The 24,661-nt window shown below is 37.4% G+C and overlaps 1 protein-coding gene and 1 long non-coding RNA gene across 15 annotated transcripts in view; one reads left to right on the top strand and one right to left on the bottom strand.

Annotated features, from left to right (window-relative positions):
- Positions 1–273: 273 nt before the first annotated feature.
- The window catches only part of LOC116296775 (GATA-binding factor 2), a 31,810-nt gene continuing 7,422 nt past the window's right edge, over positions 274–24,661 (bottom strand). The window contains exons 1-5 of one of the 14 annotated variants that reach the window (XM_031704854.2): positions 20,307–20,421; positions 5,140–5,994; positions 4,317–4,465; positions 3,615–3,740; positions 274–1,546 (exon numbers count right to left, since the gene is read on the bottom strand). In XM_031704854.2, the coding sequence (XP_031560714.1) occupies positions 1,202–1,546; positions 3,615–3,740; positions 4,317–4,465; positions 5,140–5,968 (1,449 nt within the window). In that variant the 5' untranslated portion in view covers positions 5,969–5,994; positions 20,307–20,421 and the 3' untranslated portion in view covers positions 274–1,201. Of the gene's footprint in view, positions 1,547–3,614; positions 3,741–4,316; positions 4,466–5,139; positions 5,995–6,506; positions 7,554–8,112; positions 8,375–9,069; positions 9,576–15,037; positions 15,490–15,548; positions 15,736–17,813; positions 17,966–20,306; positions 20,422–24,661 lie in introns of those variants that run through there. The other 13 variants (XM_031704850.2, XM_031704855.2, XM_031704852.2 and 10 more) reach the window with 13 other exon arrangements.
- LOC148905960 (uncharacterized) lies at positions 9,586–12,420 on the top strand. Its single transcript, XR_016121466.1, has 2 exons — positions 9,586–10,181; positions 11,910–12,420. It is a non-coding gene; the product is annotated as an uncharacterized LOC148905960 (long non-coding RNA).

Below are 24,661 nucleotides of genomic sequence, written 5' to 3'. Positions count from 1 at the left end.
CACATTTTTTTGAGATTTTCTCTACTAATCCAGGGCCTCATGATACGAGGCTATATATATGTGTGTGTGTGTGTATAGCAACCTAAATGTTAGGCATTTTTTATTTTATTTTTTAAGTCAGGGAACGGTAGAATAAATTTGTCCTTTCGAAGAGATGTCGTCGAGGACCGAGTAAAAACTCGTGTTTCTCCATGACAAATAATCCACTTTCGGAATCTCTTTTCGTTTATTAAACCTGTTAAAGTCAACTTGGATATAATCTCACTAATTCAATTTTGAAGATTCAGGGTTCTTTATTTCATTATAATATCGTATACAATTACAGCTAGAGAATCAGACACAAAACTCTAAAGTTTCTTTATACATAATAATCTTGCTCGCATTTTGTGTGTACATCAAATAATTCTCTGATACGAACGAATGTACTGTAAGCTATATTTCTAAGTTCTATTGAGAACAGCAATGAACGACTTCCATTGCATTTTTTTATATTTTTTCTCATGTTTTCATTTATTTTTCTCATTTTTTGATCAATACCTCTATCCTCTGTTTCTCTGATATAGATAGATATATATATATAAAGATTTATGTAGAGATAGATATATACAATCTCGCTATCTTTTCGAACGAACGGTGCTTTACACGCTTGGGTGATATACGAGTCTCCACGATAAAACTAATTACACAAAAAAAATATCATGAAATCAAATACCAGGATTTTATCTTGGGGAAAGAAACATTTATCTCATTCCAAGTTAAATTTTACAACAGGTCAATCTTATCATGTATGACTTTACAATATTTAACGGTGTAGTGAGCCTGTAAAATACTCCTGTTATCGCCTAAACGTTCATTTAAGAAAGATTGTCAAGGACGCGACACAGTTGTCCTCGTTCACTTCTGCTGTCTTGGTAGACTCGCTTCTCTGAATATTGTCAGAGTTCGTGTACAAATCTTGGAAGTCTTTTTTTTAATATAAGCTATGTAAAAAGAAATGAAGACTTCAGCTTACGAATTTTAGTATTTGCAAAGTGTAAAACACTTCTGTCGACAAAACTGTCTTTTTTCCAAAGCAGAATTTTTGACGCTATTTCGTCGAAGGCGGCTTGGCCAAACTATGTTCACTTCTCGAAGGATTACATCTTCTCTTTTCTGCTTGGCCGGCATCTCATTTGGAAGCTCACAAAATCGTGAGCACAGCTCAAGACGAATTCATCGATAACGAGGAATTGTAACTTGATGATGTGGAACTCGCCGGTACTATCGGGCTGTAAAGTCCCGGGTGGATACTCGGTAGACCCGGCATGGATGGCCTGCTAAAAGCTGTGGTATGTATGCCGTTTGGCCCGACCATCGGACTCAAAATACTGGATGAAATCACGTTTGTTTGGTTCATTAGAGGACTAGAAGAGTTTAGCCCCATCCTATTTTCATCTCCGAGCTTGGGTTCTTGTTTGACGCCCTTGTTTTTATTTTTACTCTTCGAGGAAACTTTTCGATTTCTTGTCTGAATGCCATCTTTTTTCATGGACAGTGGTCTGTTCACCTAGAATCCATCAAACGAAAGGAAAAACCAGTCAGTATTGATGAGTTTAAACACTTGAATTTATTACAGCAATTAGGAAGTGTAAACTGCCGTTCCTTTTGCAAATTGCGATCGTAAAACTGTCATTACCAGAAGAAATTCAATCAATGTTCACCCCACAACAATGATCACTACGGAAACTATGATTAAACTAGGCCAACGATGCTCATATTCCAATGTTCTACGCATTTAAAACTCACGGTGTTCAGTAATGGAAAACGAGGGGTTTATAATCGATTCCTTACCGAAAAAAACGATGCGAATAATCGCTTTCATTGACACAAAACAGCCGTACATTCGAACGTTTTGAACCTTTAAGGTTTGATTCGGAAACAACAGAAAAAAGACAAAGTATTTTCGATTTTATTTATCTTTTCTGTGTTTTGGTAGACAGTTTTGAGAGCGATAGTGAATACCTTTCAAAGAAATTCTCCGATATCCTTTGAAGTTTCATGGCAACCTCTTAGTTACCACCCCACGCTCGATCTGTCAGTGTGAGAGAGTTGCTGTTAGATACTTTCGCGCTAAACAAAAGCCAAGGCCTTTGGGCTTTCTAATACGATTTCGACACATCAACAGCATAATAAGACAATACAATTGATTCACAGGTGCATGGAAGCTGTGTTATTCTTACGTTCTGCCTAAGAGTAAAATGTTTCATTTCTTAATGAAAATATAATTGAAAAACTCTTCCGCCTCCAGTATTTCGTGGACGATTTTGAAGATGTAGCAATTTCCGTTTTGGACTTTTCCTCGTTCTAATGGATTAAAGCTAGAGAGGTTTTATATCTTAGTATTTGCCTTAGTTAAAACGATATTAATCTGATCAATAAGTCTCTCTATAAACTTTATTTGAGAAAAGTAGGGCCGTCAGACTTCATTTTGACACCGAAAAGACAAAAGAACAAACTCAAAGCCTTAGCAATCCTGGGAAAGCAAACAGATAGGATTCGAACTTAAAAACGCTGGGCATTTTTGTCTCTTAAACTAACACAGACCTAACATGACACTTGTAATGCTTATTAGGAAAGAGGAAGCAACATGTCTTCCACTTTCCAACACATACAAAGGAAACTATTAATTCGATAGAAGTGACTAATTCTAGTTACACAGGTGAATATCACCAAATATAATCTTAGTAACCAAACGACTCTAAATCCAAGTCTCTTCCCGCTAATTTGAACCCTATAATGTCAGTTAAAACAGCCTAAAGTATCTCACGGCACGTGGGCCAAAGAAAAACGCGAGCGACATTAATCATTTATGTCTAATGAATCATTACCACACAAAACTTTATCGATGGTTTTTAGGTTATCAGTGTTGGTCGCTGGCAAACGAAGGGGCTTTCTTTATGAATTGTGTAAAAGAAATTAAGACGGTAAACAAAAGGACAAAAGAGAAAAATTATTTGTACAAAGACCATCACATGAATATTTGAGATAGAGCTAAAGTGCTCAGGCACACGCAAAAGACTATTTTGCTGTAGTAAAACGGAAGGAAAAATGGTACAAATACACAAGGTTTTAGTGAAAATAATCTGTCCGGATATTGCGATTAAATCACCCAAAATTGTAAAGGCCTAATTGGAAAGACTTTGTAATAGCCTATGATCGAAATAACGGCTTTAGAAACTCCAGCTGCTCATAATTTAATGATCAAGTCAAAACTTCTTGACGTGCTGGCAAAAAACGTACTTTAAATAATTTATTTTCTCATAAATATTTCCAGAGATATTTTAAGTGCGACGCTGTGCCGTTTCTAGCCATGACTGCATCATGACTAAACAACTTTTTGTCTTGTTATGAAAACATATCGAATCAAATAGAAAAGGAGCGAATTGTTGTGGGGCTTATATTTGTTTATCGCGAGCGACCCATTAAGACTAATAATTTAGCGGCGATAGCCAGGGCTTATCTTGTAGTATCTAATCTTTTGTCTATTAGCTTCATCTCATTTACTTCCCCTATTTTCAAAAAAAAAAAAAAATCCTTTAACTACAAAGCGGACAAAGTGAAAATCCAGTACTTACAGCGTGCAATTTCCAATATAATCCGCAAGCATTGCAAACTGGGTCTCCGTTTTGGTTCCTTCGCCAAAGGGTCGTTTGGGTTGTATGGCAATTAGCACAAGAAGTACCGGCTCGGCGGGCGGCCGACTATTCGAAACAAAAAAAGGAATCATTTGATCAGCACAAGCAAAGCAATTCAAATAACATCAAGCAAGCAAGCTCACATGTCCACACTCAGTATATGATCCCCATAAATCTCTCTAAGCTTGAGAAATGAGGTGCGATGGATGAGATGAAAACATCAACTTGTATTTAGACTCTAATAGATAACACAGCTTGGTTTAAATAAAACGGTCTTGATGGAGCTTTAGTTTGCGGGAATCCTTGACCAAGGTTGATTGTGTTAACCACTTTCGGTATATTCAATTAAACTCTTAACCCAATAACCAAAGTAGCTTCAATTATTTTATTTCCCAGGGTGTATACTTTTTATTTTCAATAGCGTGTTGTCAGGATTTCTAATAACATTCAACAGATTAATGTTCAAAACGGCTGTAAAGAATCTTGAAGTTTCAAGTCGCTCTGTCAACACTCGCGCGTGCTATCTACCACCGGGTGTGGTATGATCCAAATCAAGTTTCACTTCTATCTCATCCAACATATGATGTCTTTTGTATCTCACTGAGTTAAGAAAATATCCCCATATCATTATCTATGACTTACCAATCTTCTCTTAGGTTTGATTAGAGGACGACTTGAACCATTCATTTTGTGGTAAAGGCCACAAGCATTGCACAAGTAATGTCCAGATCCATCTCTTCGCCATAACGGTGTGGACGTTGCTCCACAATTGATGCACTCCCGTCCATCTGCTGTCGGAAAAACACAAAAAAACAAGTATAAAAAACTAGCAACGACTCAAATATGGCTAGTCCTAAAACCCTAAATTCGATTCTAGACATATTCAGACAATATCTAATGTGTCAAATATGAGTTATCCAAGTGTTTCTCTAATTACTTCTTTTTCGTACACCGTAGTACTATATTAGGCTATTGTTTTATTAGTGAAGCGAGGATCTCCCTAATGACGATGTGTTAAAATGGACGACAGTTAGAACATGAAAAGGCCGAAAACCATTCTAGTTAGGAAAAGGAAAGTGACCCCCAGGTTTGAATACGCCAAAACCAAATCAAAAATAAATTCAAAACCTCGATCGTCATAAATTTACGAACGTCTGTAAAACGTTTTTTTTTTTTTGACATTTTGATTTTGATTTGGGTATCCGTTAAGGACAGTAAAAAGCAAACGTAGAAAAAGTCAAATTTTGACAAAGAAGCCGTTCAAAGAACCAAATGTTTTGGTACAAGTCAAAACGTTCATTAAAATAATTCAAAAATTCATTCCGAAACAAAAATTATGCCAATTTAAACTTTTTAGGAAAACTGTTTCTGCAGTAATGAAAGCGAAACAGTGATAATTGAATAAAGGAAATGATCTTTTTATACAAATTTTATTCGTATTCACTGGGGCTCGCATTCCACTAACCTGAATTTGAACGGCTCTTGGTTCTGGGTCGAGTTAAGTTTCTATTAGCCATTATTCCCGGTAACCCCGGCCCAAAAGAAGGCATATTAAGGTCCGAACCATAGTATTGTGGAAGAGCTTGAGGATAACCTGGAAATGATGGTACGTCGGCCCTTAGTGGAGTCCCGTATTGAAGTCCCTTTAGTCTCTTGTCATCACTCCCGTAGCTGAAGAAATCACTGGATAGCGTACCTCCTTCTAAGCTTGTTTCTTTCGGTGGTGTTGGAGGAAACGAGAAGAGATGGCTGCTGGAGTGAGAGCCAGAAGTAGACGACGATCCACTGACTGACGCTGGATTTGGACGATAACTCTGTTGGAAAGGAGGACACCAAACAGAAGCTGGATTCGGTGTTGCACAGTGTAGCGGAGAGGGCTTGCTTTCTATCCACTGGATTGGAGTGTGGAAATGTGGCCGGCAAACTTGACTGCTCGGCACTCGCGCAGTCGGTAGAAATACTCTACTACAACTGCCTGGCGTGCTGGGCTGGTTTTGTGGGTCTTGGAAAGCTGTAGGTCCGTGTGCCGCCATTTGGTGACACATCGAAGGTCTGTAAGACCGAGGACCAGAAGTGTACGACCAGTTAGCTGCGTTACCCGACCCGTCGAGATGATGGAAAAATACATCAACCTCGTCAGGAGGCAATAGTTGAGTAGGTTCGACGATATTTATGCTTCCACTGGCGCAATTTGCCGACTGTCCTCTTTCGCTGTTTGACGATCCGTGGGGACTTTCGTGCTGTCCGTTAACGATAGGATGAATCCAACGATGCTCGGAATTAACTGTTTCCATTGGAACTATAGGTAGGCACGGTATACCTAAAGTGAGTAAAACAGAGAGAGTGTTCAGTGTTTGTGAAGCCTTAGGACAGTGGCGTATTTAAGAGCTAATGCAGCTGCTAACAATAACTGCTAAATAATAGGTGAAAGGAATTTAATTGTAGCGTAAATTATTCTCAATGGGAATTTCAGGGTAGGCTGCAAGACGTCAGGGAACAACATACATTATGGAACGGAAGTCCCCATTCATGGCTCAACATGCAAAATGAAGTTCCGTAGTTTATCAGATAACTATCCTTGACAAATCTACAAGACACATTCAAAGAGATATGAATTTCTTCAGGGCTCCTAAGACATTAAAAGGAGATCTCCGTGCGGCAGGAGTGATAGCGCTGAGATAAGAGATTCGCATATGTAAAAACACTATAAAACTTATACACAAGGTAGGCCTTATCGCGATTTAAACTATACCCGTCTTAGCTCTACTACACAATGGTAACCAAGGAAAAATAGAAGAAATAAACGATTTAAAAAAATTATCCATTTCACACCTAAAGTAGACTCACTGTCTTTGGTAATGACTAGTCTTGGTTGTTTTCAACGCGAACACCGCGACGATCCCTGGCGTACACTAGTTATAGTGGGATAAGTCCCACTCAGCGCAAGTCTAAGAGTGGTGTCTGGTTATGTTCAAACACTATTTGAAAGGTTTGGTAAGCCAAGCTAGCCAAAGTTTTCGTTCCCGCTAGGTCGGCGCCAGCCTGCCTGTTAAGGCGCGACAGGTCAATGAATCAGCCAATCAGCGCTCGAGTATTCTGACATTACGTTTTACTTGTCACTTTCATTAAATGCTTCATTGGTTGGATAAATCGAACTATCAATTCAGTCGCCAGAATAAGATGTCAATCAAACAGTTGGGAGCCATGTACCGATATTTTCTCACGTCAAAGATACAGGTAACATCTCCTATGCACGTGATTGCTTCATTGCGGAACAGCACGGTTCTTGAAAAACTCGGTGATCCTAAGGCAAGACAGCACGCTAGATTCCCAGATCCATCCTAACACAGAGCATCAGCTATTTCAACCGTTTCCCAATTTAAAAAGGAGACGAAAGGTCCATTAGTTATCAAACACAGATCAACCTTTTTGACTTACAGCGATTGTATTTGTTATCATTATACAATTTTTAGACGTGATAATCAACTCGCGTATGACCAGCTATTTACTAACTTAAGGATTTTGACAGTGTTCAGTGGATGATCTTCACAGCACTTGAGCGAAAACAATATATTGTGTTTCTTTGACAACCATAAGCGTTGTCTATTTACTTTTCTGACTATCGGCCTCAAGGCAAGCATCGCGCCGGCTTTCCCCGAAGAACAACCCTTAAACCGACTAGAACCCATTTCTACTAACACTACATAGTTTTGGTTGATTTTGTTCCATGTATAGTTCGACAGGTGGAACGTGACCAAACGATAGCCAGAGATAACCTCGATAAGCCCATGCACGCATTTCCAATTGCGTATCTTAGGTAATCTTCCTAATGGTTACAGAGAAAAAAACATTTAGCTCCAAAAGAAAATTTCTTAAACTCTTTGAAGAATTTCGACACTCGTTTGCCATCGTTCTGCTCGTGTTGCCGCGCGTGGGCACGCGTTTACACCAGAAGGCCGCTCTGACGTTGACCAAGAGTATGACAAGAATACGCTGTTATCTGACTCTCGAGTATTCGACCCGATAACTAATTTGCGTAGCTGCATTTTTTTCAGTAGACACTTCGACGCGATCGTGACAACCTGTTTAAACTAGATTGTGAGATGGGAGCAACTCGAAGTATTGAAGAATCCGCGGTGACTCTGGCCGATGCGGTGGAAAGTGAAGTCTAAGTGCACGGACGGACGATCCGATCGTGATGCTTTAAAACTAAGCACTAAGACTAAAAAAAATATTTATTCTTATTTGATCGTGATGAAGCAAAAAGTTCATAAACAAGCAATAAACGTAATCAGCCTAATCACCATGATTACATTTACAGAGCACAAAGAGAGCTAGATAAGAGTAAATTGATCGCCTAATTTACACTTATAACAAGATCGCCACTGACAGTCAGACAAAACCTTGAAGCGCTTCAAATAGAATACAACATTCCTACCTATCTCTACGGGTCCTAAGGGCTTCTTAGGTTAGTCGTATGGCTCTGAGTCTTGAGCAAGCGGGGTGCTTCATTAGAATAGGAACCCAGCTTGTAATAGTGTAATTATAACATGAAGGACACCAGTGTTTTCCAAGTATGACCCGGTCAAAGCCCACGTGTCCAAAAAATTACAGATATTATCGCACGCCCCTCGCGATTCCCAAACGTTTTTTACGAATTACGAAACAAATTCGTGAGCAATTCCATGACTCTGAAGTTTATTTTTGTCAATTTAAAAGTTATTCCGTTTTTATTAGGAGTTTAGTTTAATCAATTTACCGATCGATTCTTCTCGAGATTTATCATAACTTGATTATCCCTGAAGTGAAAGATCATGAATTTTTAACCGGGATTACTGAACATATAGAAACAAATTAAGATAGAAGTTTGCGAAGAGCGAATCGAGCCGACCCTCAGACAGGAGGGAGTCAGTCCATTTAACTCAAACAAACAAAATAACAATTCTTTGTACAAAAGTTTGAAATTCGAAGTCAGTGGTCTACCCCCTACAGTGAGCCTGAACTTGATGTACAACAGTGTACAAAACCTGCTTAAAGGAACAATTAATTAGGCAAAAAAGGTCTCTAAAGAAGAAAATGAAAGTTTTCCCCTTATGAAAAATTCAAACGCGAACGTTTTTATGGTCGAGGTTTGGAGAACAAGTGGTTGGCAATTGAGTTAAATCGTCTCGGATAGTACACGATTTTCATGACGGTACTTGGTAAGACTTAGCACTAAAGTGCGAAATACGATTAGACGCCTTGGCTTGACTATTGGAATAATCGAGTCTTTTAGCTTTCACCCAGTAACATAAACCACATAATGTATATTTGATCAAGAAACTTCGAAGTTACTTAGAGCTTAAAAGACGTTGTAATTGACTTAATAAAAAATAATATATTTAGCTATATTTACCGGTGCGTCGAATAGCTGCTTCGTGAATGAATACGGGGCACAGATTGCCAAGAATGCAACAGCCTTTGCCACCGCAAGCTGACGTCATCTCAAGAACGAGGGACTGTAGTCTTTTGCCTGTGTCGATGGTAGAAAACTGTACGAAAGTACTGGTAAAGGCACCAAGCCGTGCAAAGACCCTTTCTCTAGCAATCGAAGCGATCAACTAACTATATCTTACTTACACATGGAGACTAAATCCCCAATAACACATATGCAAGGTTTTCTGAGCGAGATAACTCCGGAGAGGAAGGGGTTATCAGTTAGATACTTCGATTCTGGAGACTTTGTGTACACGTTCGCGATGAAATCTCCCAATGTAATCGCTGTGATAGCAGATTGAGCTATTGCTATTAAAACACAAGACTGTTTATAGGCAATCTATTGTATAGTTGTTTGGGGAAATTAATATCAATGCTAGTTTATTTTCAACTCTACCGCCCACCAAACACAAGCAATCGTCGAGAGTTCGGGATCAATTTCGGCGTCAAAACTTCTACGGCGAAATATTTCTGACTTGTGAACGCGAGCGATAATTTGCAAAGTTCTCAAACAGGAAACCGCTAAGGCTTTGATCTGATATCAGGGGGTATATCTAACTCAAATATACGCTCTCGAGGAACATTTTAAAGATCGCCATCGCTTGTACAAGACTCGCCTTGCGTCAAATTGTCTAATATGATTCAACAATAGAGTTTGCTTTACTAGACTGATACGTAAGATAACCCGACTACTATCCAGATAAACGCCAAATACATACAAAGATCAAGTTCATATTTTGATTACAAAACCTAACTCTAAACTTCCTGACTTCTTCACGGCTTAGTAATTACAGTGCTAAAAGAAAACACTATGTTTGGGTTCCATTCTCAAAACAAAGAAACACCTCTAAGGTGTAAATATCACAAAACTACGGATGAGTATCGGCCTAGATATCACGCTCTTCACAAGATTGTTATCTTAAGCGAAAAGCGACCAGGGAAAAACTCAATGGCTTCTATCTGTCAAGCTGCATCTAAAATCCCTATTCTGCAAGGAAGAAATAGTTCCCATATGAGAGTACTTTCTCGGCGGTAGGTAGAAGTCACAACGTTGGAGGCCTATTTGTCGCCATTATCCATTTATAGCTTACGTCTAACTGTTAGTTTGACGAAAAACAGTTCCTAGTTCTTTTTACTGAAAAACCACACAAATTTCCAAAGAATTTCCAAACCTACTTTGTTATATTAGTTTATGAGTCGAAATATATTAACTCCTTACACTTAGGGAGACAATAGAACCGCTAATACAAGAATAGGATTCCAAGCCTCATGACAAGTCGAATTGATGAGAGTTTTCATCTCCGTTTGAGGATCGGGTTAAGGCAAATCATTTTGGCCTGTCTGACGGTGCCAGCGGATGCTTAACAGGGTTAAACGGTTGGTCACTGGGTATTTTGCTAAAACGTCTGTTTTTTGTTAGAGGGAGTCATTAAGACCGATGAAATGTAACAAAAATGTTCCATAAGAGGTTTGTGTTACAGGAAAGCCATTACAGTCAAACTAGAAAAGAACGGTGCGCAAATAAAAAAGGGATTTTTAATCCCCAGCCAGGATATTCCTGCTCAGGAGAGACTCGGCTATTTAAAGATTAGTAAATATTTAGGATCAACCGCAATAATTTCGTCTTTATTGTTAAGAACTTTGGTCATCTGGTTCGCATTTCTTAAAACTTACGGAAGGACATAATCCAAGGAATACCTGGATGTTCTCTCATTAGCGGTAAACACCTGAAAAAACATTGTAAAGAAAACCGATAACTACGGCCGTACAGAAGGAGCGCTCTCTATATAGATCTCACTAAATGGATTTTTTTTACTCTTAAGATCATCTAATTATATCTTTCATTCTTCGCTCACTTAATCACTTTGACTGACGAGCTCAAGAGTTAGAAACACCAAGTTGTGGTCACCGTGTAATGTACTTAGAAAAACCCGCGTAAACTACTTTGCGAAAAATACAAAAAAATGTACTTTCTTTTTGTACGGAAGTACAATACATAATTAAGTAATTAAGGGCAAACTTCTGGCTCTCGAAACCTCAGAAAATGCGGTCCTTTTTGTTAATAGGCTGAAATAAAGCGAATATCATAAGCTTTTCTCAAATTAGTATTTATAAGAACTTAGGAAATACCTTCGGTAGACGAAAGTCTGTTTAGCATGACAATGAAGTAGAATTTCTAAGTCAGTTCTCGAATATCCAAATGCCGATAGTACAACTGAAGTAGACTAGGATCGATGAGAATCATATCCACACAGATCTGTTTGTAAACACCATAAAACTCTAAAAATTAGAAAAAATCATTTTCAAATTTGCTGTACAATTGAGGATAATATCGATAGCATCTTTGGTTGTTTCAATCACTTAGTTTTCTTATGACAAGAACGCTCAAAAATCAAGGATTTTAATAAAGAGCCCTACTCGCTTTGAAGATAAGAACGGAGTCAAGTCAAACAAGCTATTTTATTGTCAAACCTTTCTTATCAGTTTTGTCAATTCTAGTCTTCCAAAACTTATTTCGGCTTCTAGTATAATAAATCCGGCTTCCTGAGAAGGTTGTGCAACAACCGTCGATTCAGGTTTTTCAATGAGGGCATAAAACTCAAAACGTACATCGTTTAAATGATTGCTTTTTCAAAGAGAATTCGTCGTTCGAGTTCTTTCATCAATGATATTGTGATTAAAGATCATTTTTTATTTTAACTTTGTTGAAATTAACTTTCGAAAATTGAAGAATTTAATTAAGCTTCCTTGTTGTTTCAGATGAAGTTGGAGATTGGATGTCTTCAAGTCAGAGATAGCGTAGCAGATAAATCCTCTAGCCTTCGGAAAAACACTCAATAAAATAAGCTTAACAGAACAATTGTTCTAATTTCTCACTACAGCACGAATCCAATCTATAAAAAGGAAATAATTCATCGTCAACTGACAAGATAAATTATGAAGATTAATGTACTTTTGGTAAAGGAACGCGCTCTCGAGTGGATCCGAGTGTTGTAAAGCCGAGCTAAAAAACCGTTTACTTTGCTATTGAGTGAAAGAGCTTCGTTTTTCAAAAGAATAATGGCATCACGTTCCCAGCAGGATAGTAAAAAAAGATCTGCTACATTCTTTATAAAGTAAAGACTCTTACACTGATGAGAATATAAAAGGTACAAAATTGGAAGGCTCTCTAGACAAGAACATGAACCTATCTCGTTTGTTAACGGTTTTTTAGCAGTGCAAAAAAACTGAGCGAGTAAGAACATGTTTTATTTTCAGAAATTTGTTTAAGTTAAGAGTATACGTTTAACGGTATTTTCCTTTGTCTTAAAACAGTGTTTGCCTTAGGGAGATTTTTAAAAAACGCTCCTCATTTCTAACATGCTCTTTATTACTGGACTCGTTTCCCTAAAAATGCATTATATGAATAACCGAGTTACTTAAGAAGACATCAATGAACAAATTAAATTATTTCGGAAAGCCAGGGTCGTGCTTGAAGCATGAAAATCGGTTACAGATGAGTTGGCAAGCCTCTTGAGTACTAACATAGGTAGACGATTAGACGCTCGCGTGCTCAAACACCGGCAAACAACAACTAGAAATCTGTGGTCTTTATCTCTTATTTTCACCATCAATACTCGCTCTAGTGACCTGAAACTCTTTCTTTCTTTCTTTTTTATTGTTGTCGATGAATACAAGAGAACTAATAAACGAGCTAGTTTAGCCAGCTAGTTACCACCGCACTTGCTTGCGACGGAATATACTCGTGCGTAGGGATAGAGATGGGTTTCTGGTGAGCTGAATTCAATTTAAACAACCTCAACGGTAAATCCATCAACCACCACCCCTCCTGCTCGAGTGAAAGGCGAGTGGGTCATTTTATTTTACTTCATATGAAATTCTTGGAAGGTCAGATTGGCGACGAACAGTCGGCTGGCGGTACCTTTGAATGCTTGACAAGAGCGATGATGTAGCGAGCTTGTACCCTTACTATGTTGCCACCTTTCCTTTGCAAGACAATATATTTACTTAGCAATAAAACTTAAACAAGACCAAAGTAAAGAAAAGCAAAGACGGGCTGGCTAGTGGTCTAGATGCTCTTAGTTAACTCGATGAGATCCCGATCGTGGACCGGAAATACCTTGGAATTAACTCTAAGGACCTGATTCGCATGCACAGCTCTGGCAAGGTTTTAATAGAGCTTAAGGGACCTAAAGTCGATTCCCTTCAGTACTTATCAATCATTGTATCTAAAATCGATAATTGCATAATTATCACATTTCTGGATCTAAGCTTGATACAAGATGATACGATGATTGTACCTACCAGGATAGTGAGGATAGAGACCCGATGCCAAAGCAACCAACAGAAAAAACAATTTTTACCTCTTTCTATTTCGTTTTGTAGCGCCAGAACCCGCCTTCCACTCCCATGCCTACATACAGCAATGTCGTGGTTTGCACCCCAGAATTTATTCCTAAATAGAATGCTAAATAATTCATTGTTTGTCGTCTATTTTCAATGGCTTTCACCTTTTCATTCATTGATTTTCTATCAATAATTATTTGTTCTATATGTGTTTGGAGGTAAATATTTCACACTCTCTGATCACTTTAAAACGGAAACAATTGCGAAAAGTGTGAAAAATTTCCAACTTATTCTGGAAGTGCGAATCTTTTTGGGAAAAGACATTGGCAAACTGTGAACTATTGTTCTCTTATTGAAAGGTTTTAGCGGGGATATTAATTTTTGATAACTATGGTTATCCGGTCCTATTTCGCTCTAATTGAGTCAGAGTAAACCTACTTTTGCAATATTATAAAGAAGTTGCTGTCAGATGGTGGCAAGTTTTATCTGTGAGCATAGCACCACAGAGTGATCTAGCTCTAAGAAGCTATATCCCTCTGATAATGGCGTACAACCATGCGTATCTTGTAATTGGTAATTATCCAACCAAAAAAATTATTCTATGTCTTCTTCAACGTCTACGGCTAGTTAAGCCTCAAATCCACCAACCAAATATGTACCTTGAAACGAGTGACATGAAATTTGCCTCAACGCGACCACTAAAACCCTCAACAATTAGACGAGCGGTTTGCGAAAATTAAGGCGAGTGCATCTGCAAGTATTAGTGATATGAGAAAGAGCTCTGTCTTGGTGCTTATAATGAAAAAATACTCGTAATTTTACAAATGGAGGTGGCTTTGTCCAATGCGTGACAGTCCATACATAAATGATGAAGACATCCATGATGGTCTAACACAGTTGTAATGGTTCTATAATAGGCTTTCCACAAACACACAGGCAGCTGTACTGATCATGCCACGAGTCACTCCATTCAACACCAGCCATTTTACTACGAGCGCGATTTCTCCCATGTTGTACTGCTACGCCGAATTCTGTTATGACCGAAATGACAGCCTAAACATACGTTAAATCCTGTGACTAGTGATTACCAAACAAACACGATTGTCGGAACTAAGATATTGGATTATCAAAATCACTTAACGATAACGTGGACAGATTCAATACATTTCGGGGGAAGCGATGTATAGGTATTTACAAAATTGTCTTGTTGTTTCTTGGCCAGAGCACTGTGATATCGAGATAAACCTATCAAACCCCTGTTGTGTCGTATACTGATACACCAATTTTCCTTGATCTGGCTGATTAAAGTGAAGTCAAAATGCATAATTCTGCGCCTCGGCTCGAGAAGACGCGTAAATTGAATTTTTATGAGAATAAAGACACTATAGGTAGTTGAAAAGTACCAGCTAGAAACTACTGGAGGCATGTGCTAACTGCCACTCACCAACACACTCTAGTACACTCACTTGCTTTTTCATCAAGGGCAAACAACAGTGAACCTGCTTTCAACTAGTGGAGAATTCTACAGAAAAACAACTCACCTTGGAGAATAAGAAAGCTACCAGAGAGGACAGAACAGAAGGAAGAGTGAATTATTCAGTAGTAGGTTGTGTTTAAGTGTGAAGGCTAGAGTTACATGCTATTTATATGATTTTTGTGTTTGGGCGCCGATTTGGCGCCACAAGACTCGGTCTAATTCAGTGCTTTGTCTAAGTCCGGCACATGCTTTGCTATGCCGACTACCAAGCACGCAAGATGTAGCTGAAATTTTTGCTTGTAGCAAAGATTTCTTCTCAATCTTGCTTTCCAGTGGCCAGTCTCTAGGAAAGCGGACAAAATGGACCACAGTCTTGGTGCTCTGCTGTTCCACTCATGGCAAATTCACTCACGGATAGCGAGAGAACCTTGGCGCCGGGTTCTTGTATTCAGCCCAAAAATGGAATTTTGATCAAATTCAAGGTCCATGTGAAGAAATCTGTGAGCGCACAACGTTTATCGACTGGGTGCGAATGAGTTGTAAAAATTTTCCTACGCGTAAAAAGAAACACTTACTTGGCAGCTACACGTACAAAACACTCGCGAAGACCTTTGTTGACCTGTCACTCATCGGAAATCGAAAATGTTGCCGATGACATGGTGTAAGCGGTACACGCAACCATAGCCAAACCATATTCTTCAAGTCAAGAATCCCTCAAACCAAACCAAAAATATTTGGATTTTTCCTAACCAACCGACCAGTCCTAAACGACTCCATCCGTCCCTCTATTTATGTCCTTCCGGTCAACGTAAAAAAATCAAATTAAGACTCTTTAATCGTTGTTCTAAGGTCTGATGGTTTTCCAACGAACTCTTAAAACTCCTAAAAGTTTCTTTCTTCGGTCCATAAGTACGAATAATAAATGAAGTGTCAAAATTATAATTCGATTTTACCCTTTTTGTGTTGAGTTATTATCAGTTTTGGGGATTCCAATTAGCTAAACAGTGAAAAATAAATTGTATTTGGGAGAAACTTCGTTTCTTATCAATTTGACCATCAATGGCCTACCAACCCCGAAGTTTTATCACAGAACAAGTGAATCAGATTTCAAAAACCATTTCACTTGAGATGTGAACGTCGAGAAATTAAAGTAGGCACGAGGAGATTAAGCTCCAAAAACCAGTGGAACACTGAATCGAGAGATTGAATTGTTTGATCTTCATTACTCTTTACTACGTTTCTGTGCATCTGCCCTCTCTAGAACCATTTTCCCTAAGTATTCAAAATTACGTTCAAATATGGACCTGTGGTCTAAATTGAAAATAACAGAATCCTATTATAATTGCTCTCCCCCAAAAAGTGGAAAATGCTAAATTAATAAGATAATACTAATTTTGCAAACATTTTGTTTACACAATCAAACTAGGACATGTTTCTGACATCTGGGAGTCCGAACAACGCACCGTACTTCATATAGTCCCAAGCTATAACGACACTCAGGTAATGAGATCCTTTGCTTTTGACATTGATATGTAATAGATTGAAAATTGTTTGAATTACAATTCTAATAATCGAGACTACAGACGCCATTGAGTAATTTTGTGCATTTAAATTTCATTCCAGCCTACTCACTTCACGTTCAGGCGGGGTTTCCTTGATCGCACACCTAGAACGTTCCTTCACCAAAACTCGCGCTAATTTCGGAAAGCGCAATAAACTGTCGTTGTGGATGTCAAAATAAGTAGTGCCACAAAACAACCTTTCTCGTCAGGGTAACACGGTGGTTTTTGAGCAATTATTTCAAACGTGTTTTACGAGTTTTAAAATCTTTCCAATTAAGAACAAGAACGTAGATCTGTTGACGTGGTTTTAAAGCTTTCAGGAATATTTTCTTTTAAGATTAAGTACGTTTAGAACTTTTGTCTTGCTTTTTATACATTATTAGTCGTTAAATGGAAAAGAATAGCCTTAAAAGTATGTGGTTTGAGTCTAGTCGATCGTAAGCATGTCTGATAAAACTGAAAAACCAGGAGACGCTAAAGTTTTACGAAAATAATTCTCAGCTTTAAACTCTACTTAAACTATTAAAGTACGACAAAAAAAGAGTTAATCGAGTAAAAAATATTGGATGAATGTATTGTTAAATAATTGAACAGATTCTTCAAGGGAAATTTTTTTTAAAAAGTCTGATTTTGGGCCGAATAAAATCACCGAGAATGTCAAATAACTAAGATAAAAAAAATTTGAACATGAACCGCACACTGACAACCCTTGATTAAGTCAATCTCAGTTTCATTGCATTTACACATGATTTGATGTCCTCCTGAGATAGTAAATGTTATTCCTTCTTCAAGATAAATTTCGCCTCTTTGAATCAACTGCTTGTTAAACTGCTATATGAAAACCAAGTATATACAGTTGTTATTATGCTCATAAAATAACAAGCACCACTATTCCAACACCCTTAAGCTTTTATCTCTGATAAAACCAACTGATATTTCAGCTTGAATTTCATAATATAAGTTGGGAATCTCACCTCAAGATTGATTAAAAAGTTTTTCCAAAAAAATTAGGTCGATTTGGAAGTTGTGTTATTGTGATTTTGTATTTTTGGTTCAAGTACTTTGTGATTCCTACAAAGCCTCGAGAATGTCAAAACTTGGGAATCTATCCAAACACGTCGTCAACACATCAATATCGAAAATCAAAAAAAGTTTTTTCTCATGCATAAAAAGAAGAGAAATTCTTTGTTAAGTTACAATTTAACAGACCAACAGATAAAACTGAGATTAAAGGCTATAAAGAGAGTAAAATGGATAAGGTTTTTAAGGGATGCTTACTTGGATTGCGAGTTGTTGGAAATCTTCGATCCGTCTCGTGAGATGTAGCTTGGCGAACTGAATTACACCCGGAGTTGGTTGGCCTTAAATCATGAGAATCGATTAACTCCAATAAATTGATTCATTTTGAAGTTACTTATAACGCAAATTAACCAAATTAAAATAGAGCTCATTAGTATGCATGGTCATCGTCTGTTTATTGGAAGATGAACAGAAGAATTGGGCCAACGAAAGCGCGTCACGTGATCATTGAGTAACCAGATGTCTTACAGCGGTCGTAATACTTGGCCTTTTTGAAGGGTCCACATGAGAAACGAAATAATGAGCAAAATTTAATAAAAGTTTAGAGGAGAAAAAAGGCAAAAAAAAAGATAGAAATGTAATAACGAGGTGATTCCAAATAGGAATCCATCGAAGTTTGAAGAAAAAATCACTCGAAATTTCATCCAATCCACTTCGAAAAGCTTTTAATTCTTAATTTTACGAGAAGTTTTGCTTCTAAGTTAGGATCTCGGGATAACAAATAAATGAAAGTTGGACTTTTGTCGAGTCTTATCTCTACACGAGAACTGGCCGGAAAGAACTTTGACTGAAAGGCATTTTTCATCTATAATCGAATTGAAAAAAGATAAAAGTCGTATTTTCTATTTACCGGCTCTATGCAGCAAATTATTTTTAAGCCAGTTTTTTTAGTTTGCTTCGTTTTCTTTTGGAGATAAGATGGAGATAAAAAAAAGCATATTTTGTTTTCATTCTGTAATGCCTTCAACTATTAGATAGTAATGAGTATGATATATGCCCTAGTCTGGCTTGCTGCTATAGCCCAACTACGTATAAATCACATTGATTCGATTCCTAATAATAGCCATTTTATACTTTTAAAGATTTGGTTATAATTGTTTCATTTTGCTTTCCTTAAATGTCCCTTGCATTGGCTTAAAAAGAGCGAAACATCAAGACTCGAATATCCAATGAACTTATAATTCTCCGCCTCGTTTACTCCAAGCTTACATGCATTGTTTTCAGACCATTTTACTGTTTTCACCCATTAGTGGTGCTATATTAGGCGAGCAAACCATGACTTGAAAGTTTATGGAATCGGACGAGATTTGTAATCTTTTAATCGGTAAACGAAAATGGCAAGTTAAAGTCTCGTATATCTATCTGGCTGATATCAGTAAAGCAATATTATAATAGCATTTCTAGGTGATAGAAAAAACTTTTGGTGGTTTAAAAATGTGTGAAAAATGGAAGAAGGAAGTGTTAGGGATTCTGAAGAAAAAGGAACGGTAAGAATGGGCGAATAAGTAGAAAATGCTTCAGTTTGCAGCCATTGTTTCAATCCCGAATTCTGACCCTGCGTCATCTCGGTTTACTACAGAAATTCATTCACTGCCTTTCTCGTTAATACGGATTCAGAGCGCAACTTTGACTTTAATAATGAGGTAATAACGGGAAAGTGGGCAAGTTTTCTTTTCGATACAACTACTAAACGTTATCTGCAAAAACTGACTCCAAATAAATCTTCACAAATACACAAGCGCAATCCAAGACAAATTGATGTCAATATTTTAAAATCGCACGGATTTTGCTAAATCGCGAAATATTTGTCTTGAGCTGTGAAGTTAATGGAGGGAGGAAATAGAAACGTCCCTGGTCATTTTCAGCGCTACAAGACACACTTTCGCTGACAAGCTCCTTAGACGTGCTGAACGAGGAAGAAATGCGAGTGTAGTCGGAATGAAATAGTTTCGATCTGGAATATCTTCATTATCATGTTATGGTTAGCGCTGAAAAGTGTTGAAATCTAATCCTGTCAGAATGAGATCAATAGCTCGAATCTCGGTACTGATAATACGCAATTGAAGTCGTAGACAAAAAAGGATGTGTTTGGGCTTTTTGCTATGCAGAGTTCGAGCAACGAGAAATCAGGTAATCGTACAAGACAACTATCGAGTCGAGAGTGGTCATTTTTCAGCATAGCCATACGATTCTACGAGGCTGTTGTAAGAAATTAGTCTTACATCAAGGTGGTCTACGTTGAAATATTTATGTTTTTGTCAAAGAAATCATTATAATTAATTTCTAATGATGCTGGATGGAGTCTTTTAGGATCGTTTGTACTCAAGACAATGTCGATGAGTTAAATTCCAAACCGACCATTTTAGGCAATTTTTTTCGCAGTTGAAAAATATCGAATGAACAAAAACATCTGTTGTGGGCCCTCAAACTATGTATAAAACCATGATAGAATAAAATAGATTCAACCTTCGCTTTAAATATAAAAAATCCCAATCGAATCAGCTATCAAACACAATGAAATCGCATTGATAAAACATGCCACGGACTGGTCAAATTCCTTTTGACCTAACAGAGCTAACTTTCTCCCTCCAAAAAAAAAAAAAAAAAAAAAAAAAAAACGAATAAAAATCTAATTAGTTACTTTTCTTATTTCGTTAAATTTGTAATAAAGGAGGATTGCTGATTGATTACCTTCTTTGATTCTACTGAGTAGTGTTGTCTGTCGTGGTAGTTTTCGGTATAAACTAGTACTACTACAGTACTTACTTATTTTACCGCACACTCTTTAAACTTCACTTCACTTCAGCTCTTGCCTCATCTCAATAACTCGACACCGCTTTATTTAAGGCCTATGACACCATAGTGATTCTGATTTGTTTATTGTAACAGGGTGCGGTCATGTATTATTATATTATATTATTATTATCTCAATACTCTTGTACTCATCTCAACATCTCCTATCATCAATATTTTTTAGTGAAAGAAAGAAAATACCTAAGTGAAACTATTTCCCATATACTATTTTGTAATTTTTTCCCCTTTTAGTGTGCCGGAGACATTAATTGAGTCTCGTCCCAGCCGAAATGGACACTCATTTTCTTCCCACGAAATTGAAAGATAAGATCAAACTTGCATTAATTTTGATGAAGGAAACGTATTTCCAATACACTGCCGATGCCACAGATTCTACACTAGATACGAGGTCTGTTGTGACGGTTTGGAAAAGGGTTTTCGTAAACAATTCGGCAAGCAAACTTGACTTCCGGAAATAAGTCCCGTATTGAAGTTTTGAAGCGCCTTCAACTGTAGTTTGGATGCTCTTTGCGCTATCACTCCATCTTTACTATCTCTTATCTCTGTGGGAGATGGAGTTCATCTTGAAAAAATTGAAGGTTTGAAGAAAGTAATATCTCAAATTTCCTGTATTTATTTTGCTTTTCCGCGCTTTTAGAGTTAAAAACTGCAGCAATGAACAATGGCATTGCCTTGACCTAAACTGAGTGAGAAACTGAGCGCTGCTTAGCTTTCATTCTTCAGTTCATTCTGACCGTTATAAAAACCTTCTCTATTTTTGCTCTTTTTTTAGACACACAATTTTTTCCAAGATAAACAGTGAAGAATTCCCACAACACGCAAACCAATAAAAAATTGATGAAATTAGTTTTGTTCTTCTCGATTTGGTTAGCAACAACAACAGAACAGACGAAAACCTTCCAGACAATTTAGAAAAACAGTTATCGAGTTTTATGGTGTTTTCTTGATGGTTAGAACGACAGCTGATGTTGATAGTCGTTCTATCTTGCTTCTGCCAGCAGAGAAGCGTCTACCACATCAATATTCACACCTCGGGGATCAAAGATCTTTTCTGATATGCGTAATGCTTTTCAAGAACAGTTCTTCGCATACGTAAATATTTCATAAATGCACGCCTAGGTATGACATCTTGTTAACATCTTGATCGAGTTTCCAAGGTTTCACCTGATCGACTGCTACATTCAATACAACTCCAACAGACATTTACTAAATACACTACTTTCAAACTTGAAAAGACGAGTCGGTTACTCATCATTCTTTCTTCTTTTCTCTCTCTTTTTTTCTGAGAATGAATGAAAATATTGTACTCATCAATCTTGATAAGTTTGTTAGAAAATATTGCCAATATTATGAATCAAACACGAACAACTTTTCATCAGGCTCAGATCGCACGATAAGAGATAAAACGTCATTTGGTTTTTTCCCTATGGCTTGTAGTTTTTCTACCCTTAGTATTACCACTTTGATTGACATAAACCTTACTTTAACGTCTAGATAAGGCGATTGCTCTTTGAGATTGAGAGTCTCCATACATTTAGAAGCGGAATCCCTTTTATTCTGGAGTATTTTGGGCACAAAAAGCTGAATTATGCAAAACTGCCCTGATTTTTCCCTCTATTTTTTCTCTACTCCAGAACAAAGCAAAAGTTCACAGAAACTGGCGCCAAAGCTGTGTTCCTCATGTCCCTTTATCTTAATCACTTTTTGAGGCTTCACGTCTTTGATTATAAACTGAGATCATGCAAAGAATAACGGGCAAATTGTCAGTCCTGGTCAGAACTGAGCGTAGTGATTCGATATCTGTGATTAGTGGCGACTTCATTGTCGTTATTATAAAGAGCAAAGTCGATCAGGCTAATGGGTTCTACGCATTAGTGACAAATCATGTATGCACATAGATCATTGAAACACCGGATTCATCTATAAACACTGAAAAATCAACTCGATAAACCTCTGACTAGATTCATTTTTGGTATATATAGAGAAATGGGATACGGATACTCTCACTACTCCGAATACACTTTTTGTAGCCAAAACAATGACAATCCTCCCACGGTCAGTCAGACTTTTTTTCCAACGACAAACTCACAATAAAAAATTTCAGAAATACGAACATTAAGGGGCCAGAGTTCATTTGTAACTTTTGTATAATTTGTAAATTTTTGCATAAAAAGATTGTTTCTTAAAAACAATGACGTTTCCTCTGGATTTTAACCTGTGTCAGTCAAACGTAAGGGGGTAAGAATTTAATGTCCTGGTATCGATATTGTTAGTATTCTGTTTCCTCTCTCTGCTGCATGCTTTTGCATGTAACCCTTCAATAAACATTCCCTCGATGCTTATACTATTTGTATTTAAAATTCATTTAAGGGACCAACACGGTCAAGAGCACTGTAAATAGACCATGTTTTGTTATCGGAGTACGGAATGTGAGCTAAAGTATTTTCGAGTCTAGCAGAGGTCATTCATGAGACTAAATCAAAACTGTACTCGATCTTTTTCCAAACACTGACACTGTTGTTGTTATTAATGACTTGAGATATTTCACTTCGCAAACGGAGCTGCATTTCGTTGCTAAAGTATTGTTCTAACCTAACGACCTCTTAGTACAATATTTGCTTTTCTACCAGTTGTGATCATCTTGTTTAGTTGACATAGACTTTGATCTAGTTTAAACCGACCTTGAAATAAAACTGTTACAAAAAGATCATTTTGATGGTGGCTTGCTTTGTTATCAACAGTTTAAACGTCTTTTAAAGGGCTCTGGCTATCAGATATAATCTTTTTTTTTTTTTGTCGAGAATGAAATATATATCGCTCCTTCATAATCATATTGCTGTAGTGAGGGCTGATCAAAAAGAGGGGCCATCTAAACAACACTGTTGCGTTATCACAAAAACTTGCATTGATTGGAGATGCAACAATTCAACGTATCGCTAATGCTCTACGCAGATAATTTTAACATCGTGTTAAGTATTAGTCAAAAAACGTTGTTTGGTTCGTTTGAGTAGATTTAGTTAATCCTGTTTAGCGTTTGTATTTACATGTTTTCATGTTCAAAGATGGGAGGTCATTGATCAACCATTATTCTGCCAAGTCAACAAGAATCGAACGTAAAGCTATCTGCGTATCTCACTGATTGATTTTATAGCAAGAATATCATCCTAAACTTTACATTAACTTTATCAAGTCAATGATTTCGTTTTATTTTATTTTTAATACGATTGCCCCGTGAGAACTATTTTTTCTTTCCCTGACATTGAAGCAGAATCACGACAAGAAAAGCCAACTGCGTCATCATACGATGGACAAGGTTGAACCGAGGAATAGCGCTAATCAAAACTATTATTAAGCTTGTTAGAATTTTCCTACTCGGAATTCAGTTGTTTTTCGGTGTAGTTTTACTTTGGTGTTGCAAAACGCGAGTCGTATTAAGTTGGCTTAATGTGATAAGGTGTCGTCCAAAACAAACACTGACTCAGGCCCGTCGACTCGTTCGGCAAAGATTCATCATATACATGATTGTCGATATCATTGGGGTTCATGAACAGAGCAAGGCTATCTTCATTGTTTACAACCACTGATATGAACTGATAATCTAACTGAATATATATTGCTAAGCGCATCTTAATCGAATGGCAAAACATGGCTTAAAAGCATCTTAAACAATTTAGTCGATTGAAACCGAGGGAAAATAAATTTAAAAATCCATCTTCAAACCCTTCTTCAATTTCTCGTGTTTATGGGATGAATCGAACAACTTCTTGCTCCCACTTACAAAGGGGATGGTCAATTCAGAACAGAGAGGGCGTATGGCGCAAGGTGTGGTCCGATCCAAAATATGATCTAACTTATAAAACACGCAGAGCTTTATGAGAAAAAAAAATAATTAAGGCTATTCTAGTTTGGGGCATCCCTGCGATAATTCCAAACACTAAAGATGCTTCACATTCCAACATGCTGGATAAACGAAGGAGAGAATTTGGTCGAAAAAGGTGTTGATTACCCATTTGTTATATATGAAGTTTTGATCTATAGATATGAGAAACCACAGCTGCAAGGGTAAAAAATTGAAAGTATTCTGATATAAACTGATGAGGCTGTCCTCAATACGAGGGCCGGGCTGAAATTCTTACGTCGGGTTCCACAGACAGGTTGTAGTGAGTTTAAAGGACCTTTGAAAGCATTTTACTTCAGGGCTATTATTTGGCACTTGGAATTACGTTAACCAC

This window comes from Actinia tenebrosa, unplaced genomic scaffold, assembly GCF_029948245.1.
Source record: "Actinia tenebrosa isolate PJP-AT-01 unplaced genomic scaffold, QUT_ActTen_1.0 PGA_scaffold6__47_contigs__length_16458017, whole genome shotgun sequence".
NCBI lineage: Eukaryota > Metazoa > Cnidaria > Anthozoa > Actiniaria > Actiniidae > Actinia > Actinia tenebrosa.
The sequence above is the reverse complement of the archived record's forward strand: the minus strand, read 5'-3'. Positions and strand labels throughout refer to the sequence as shown.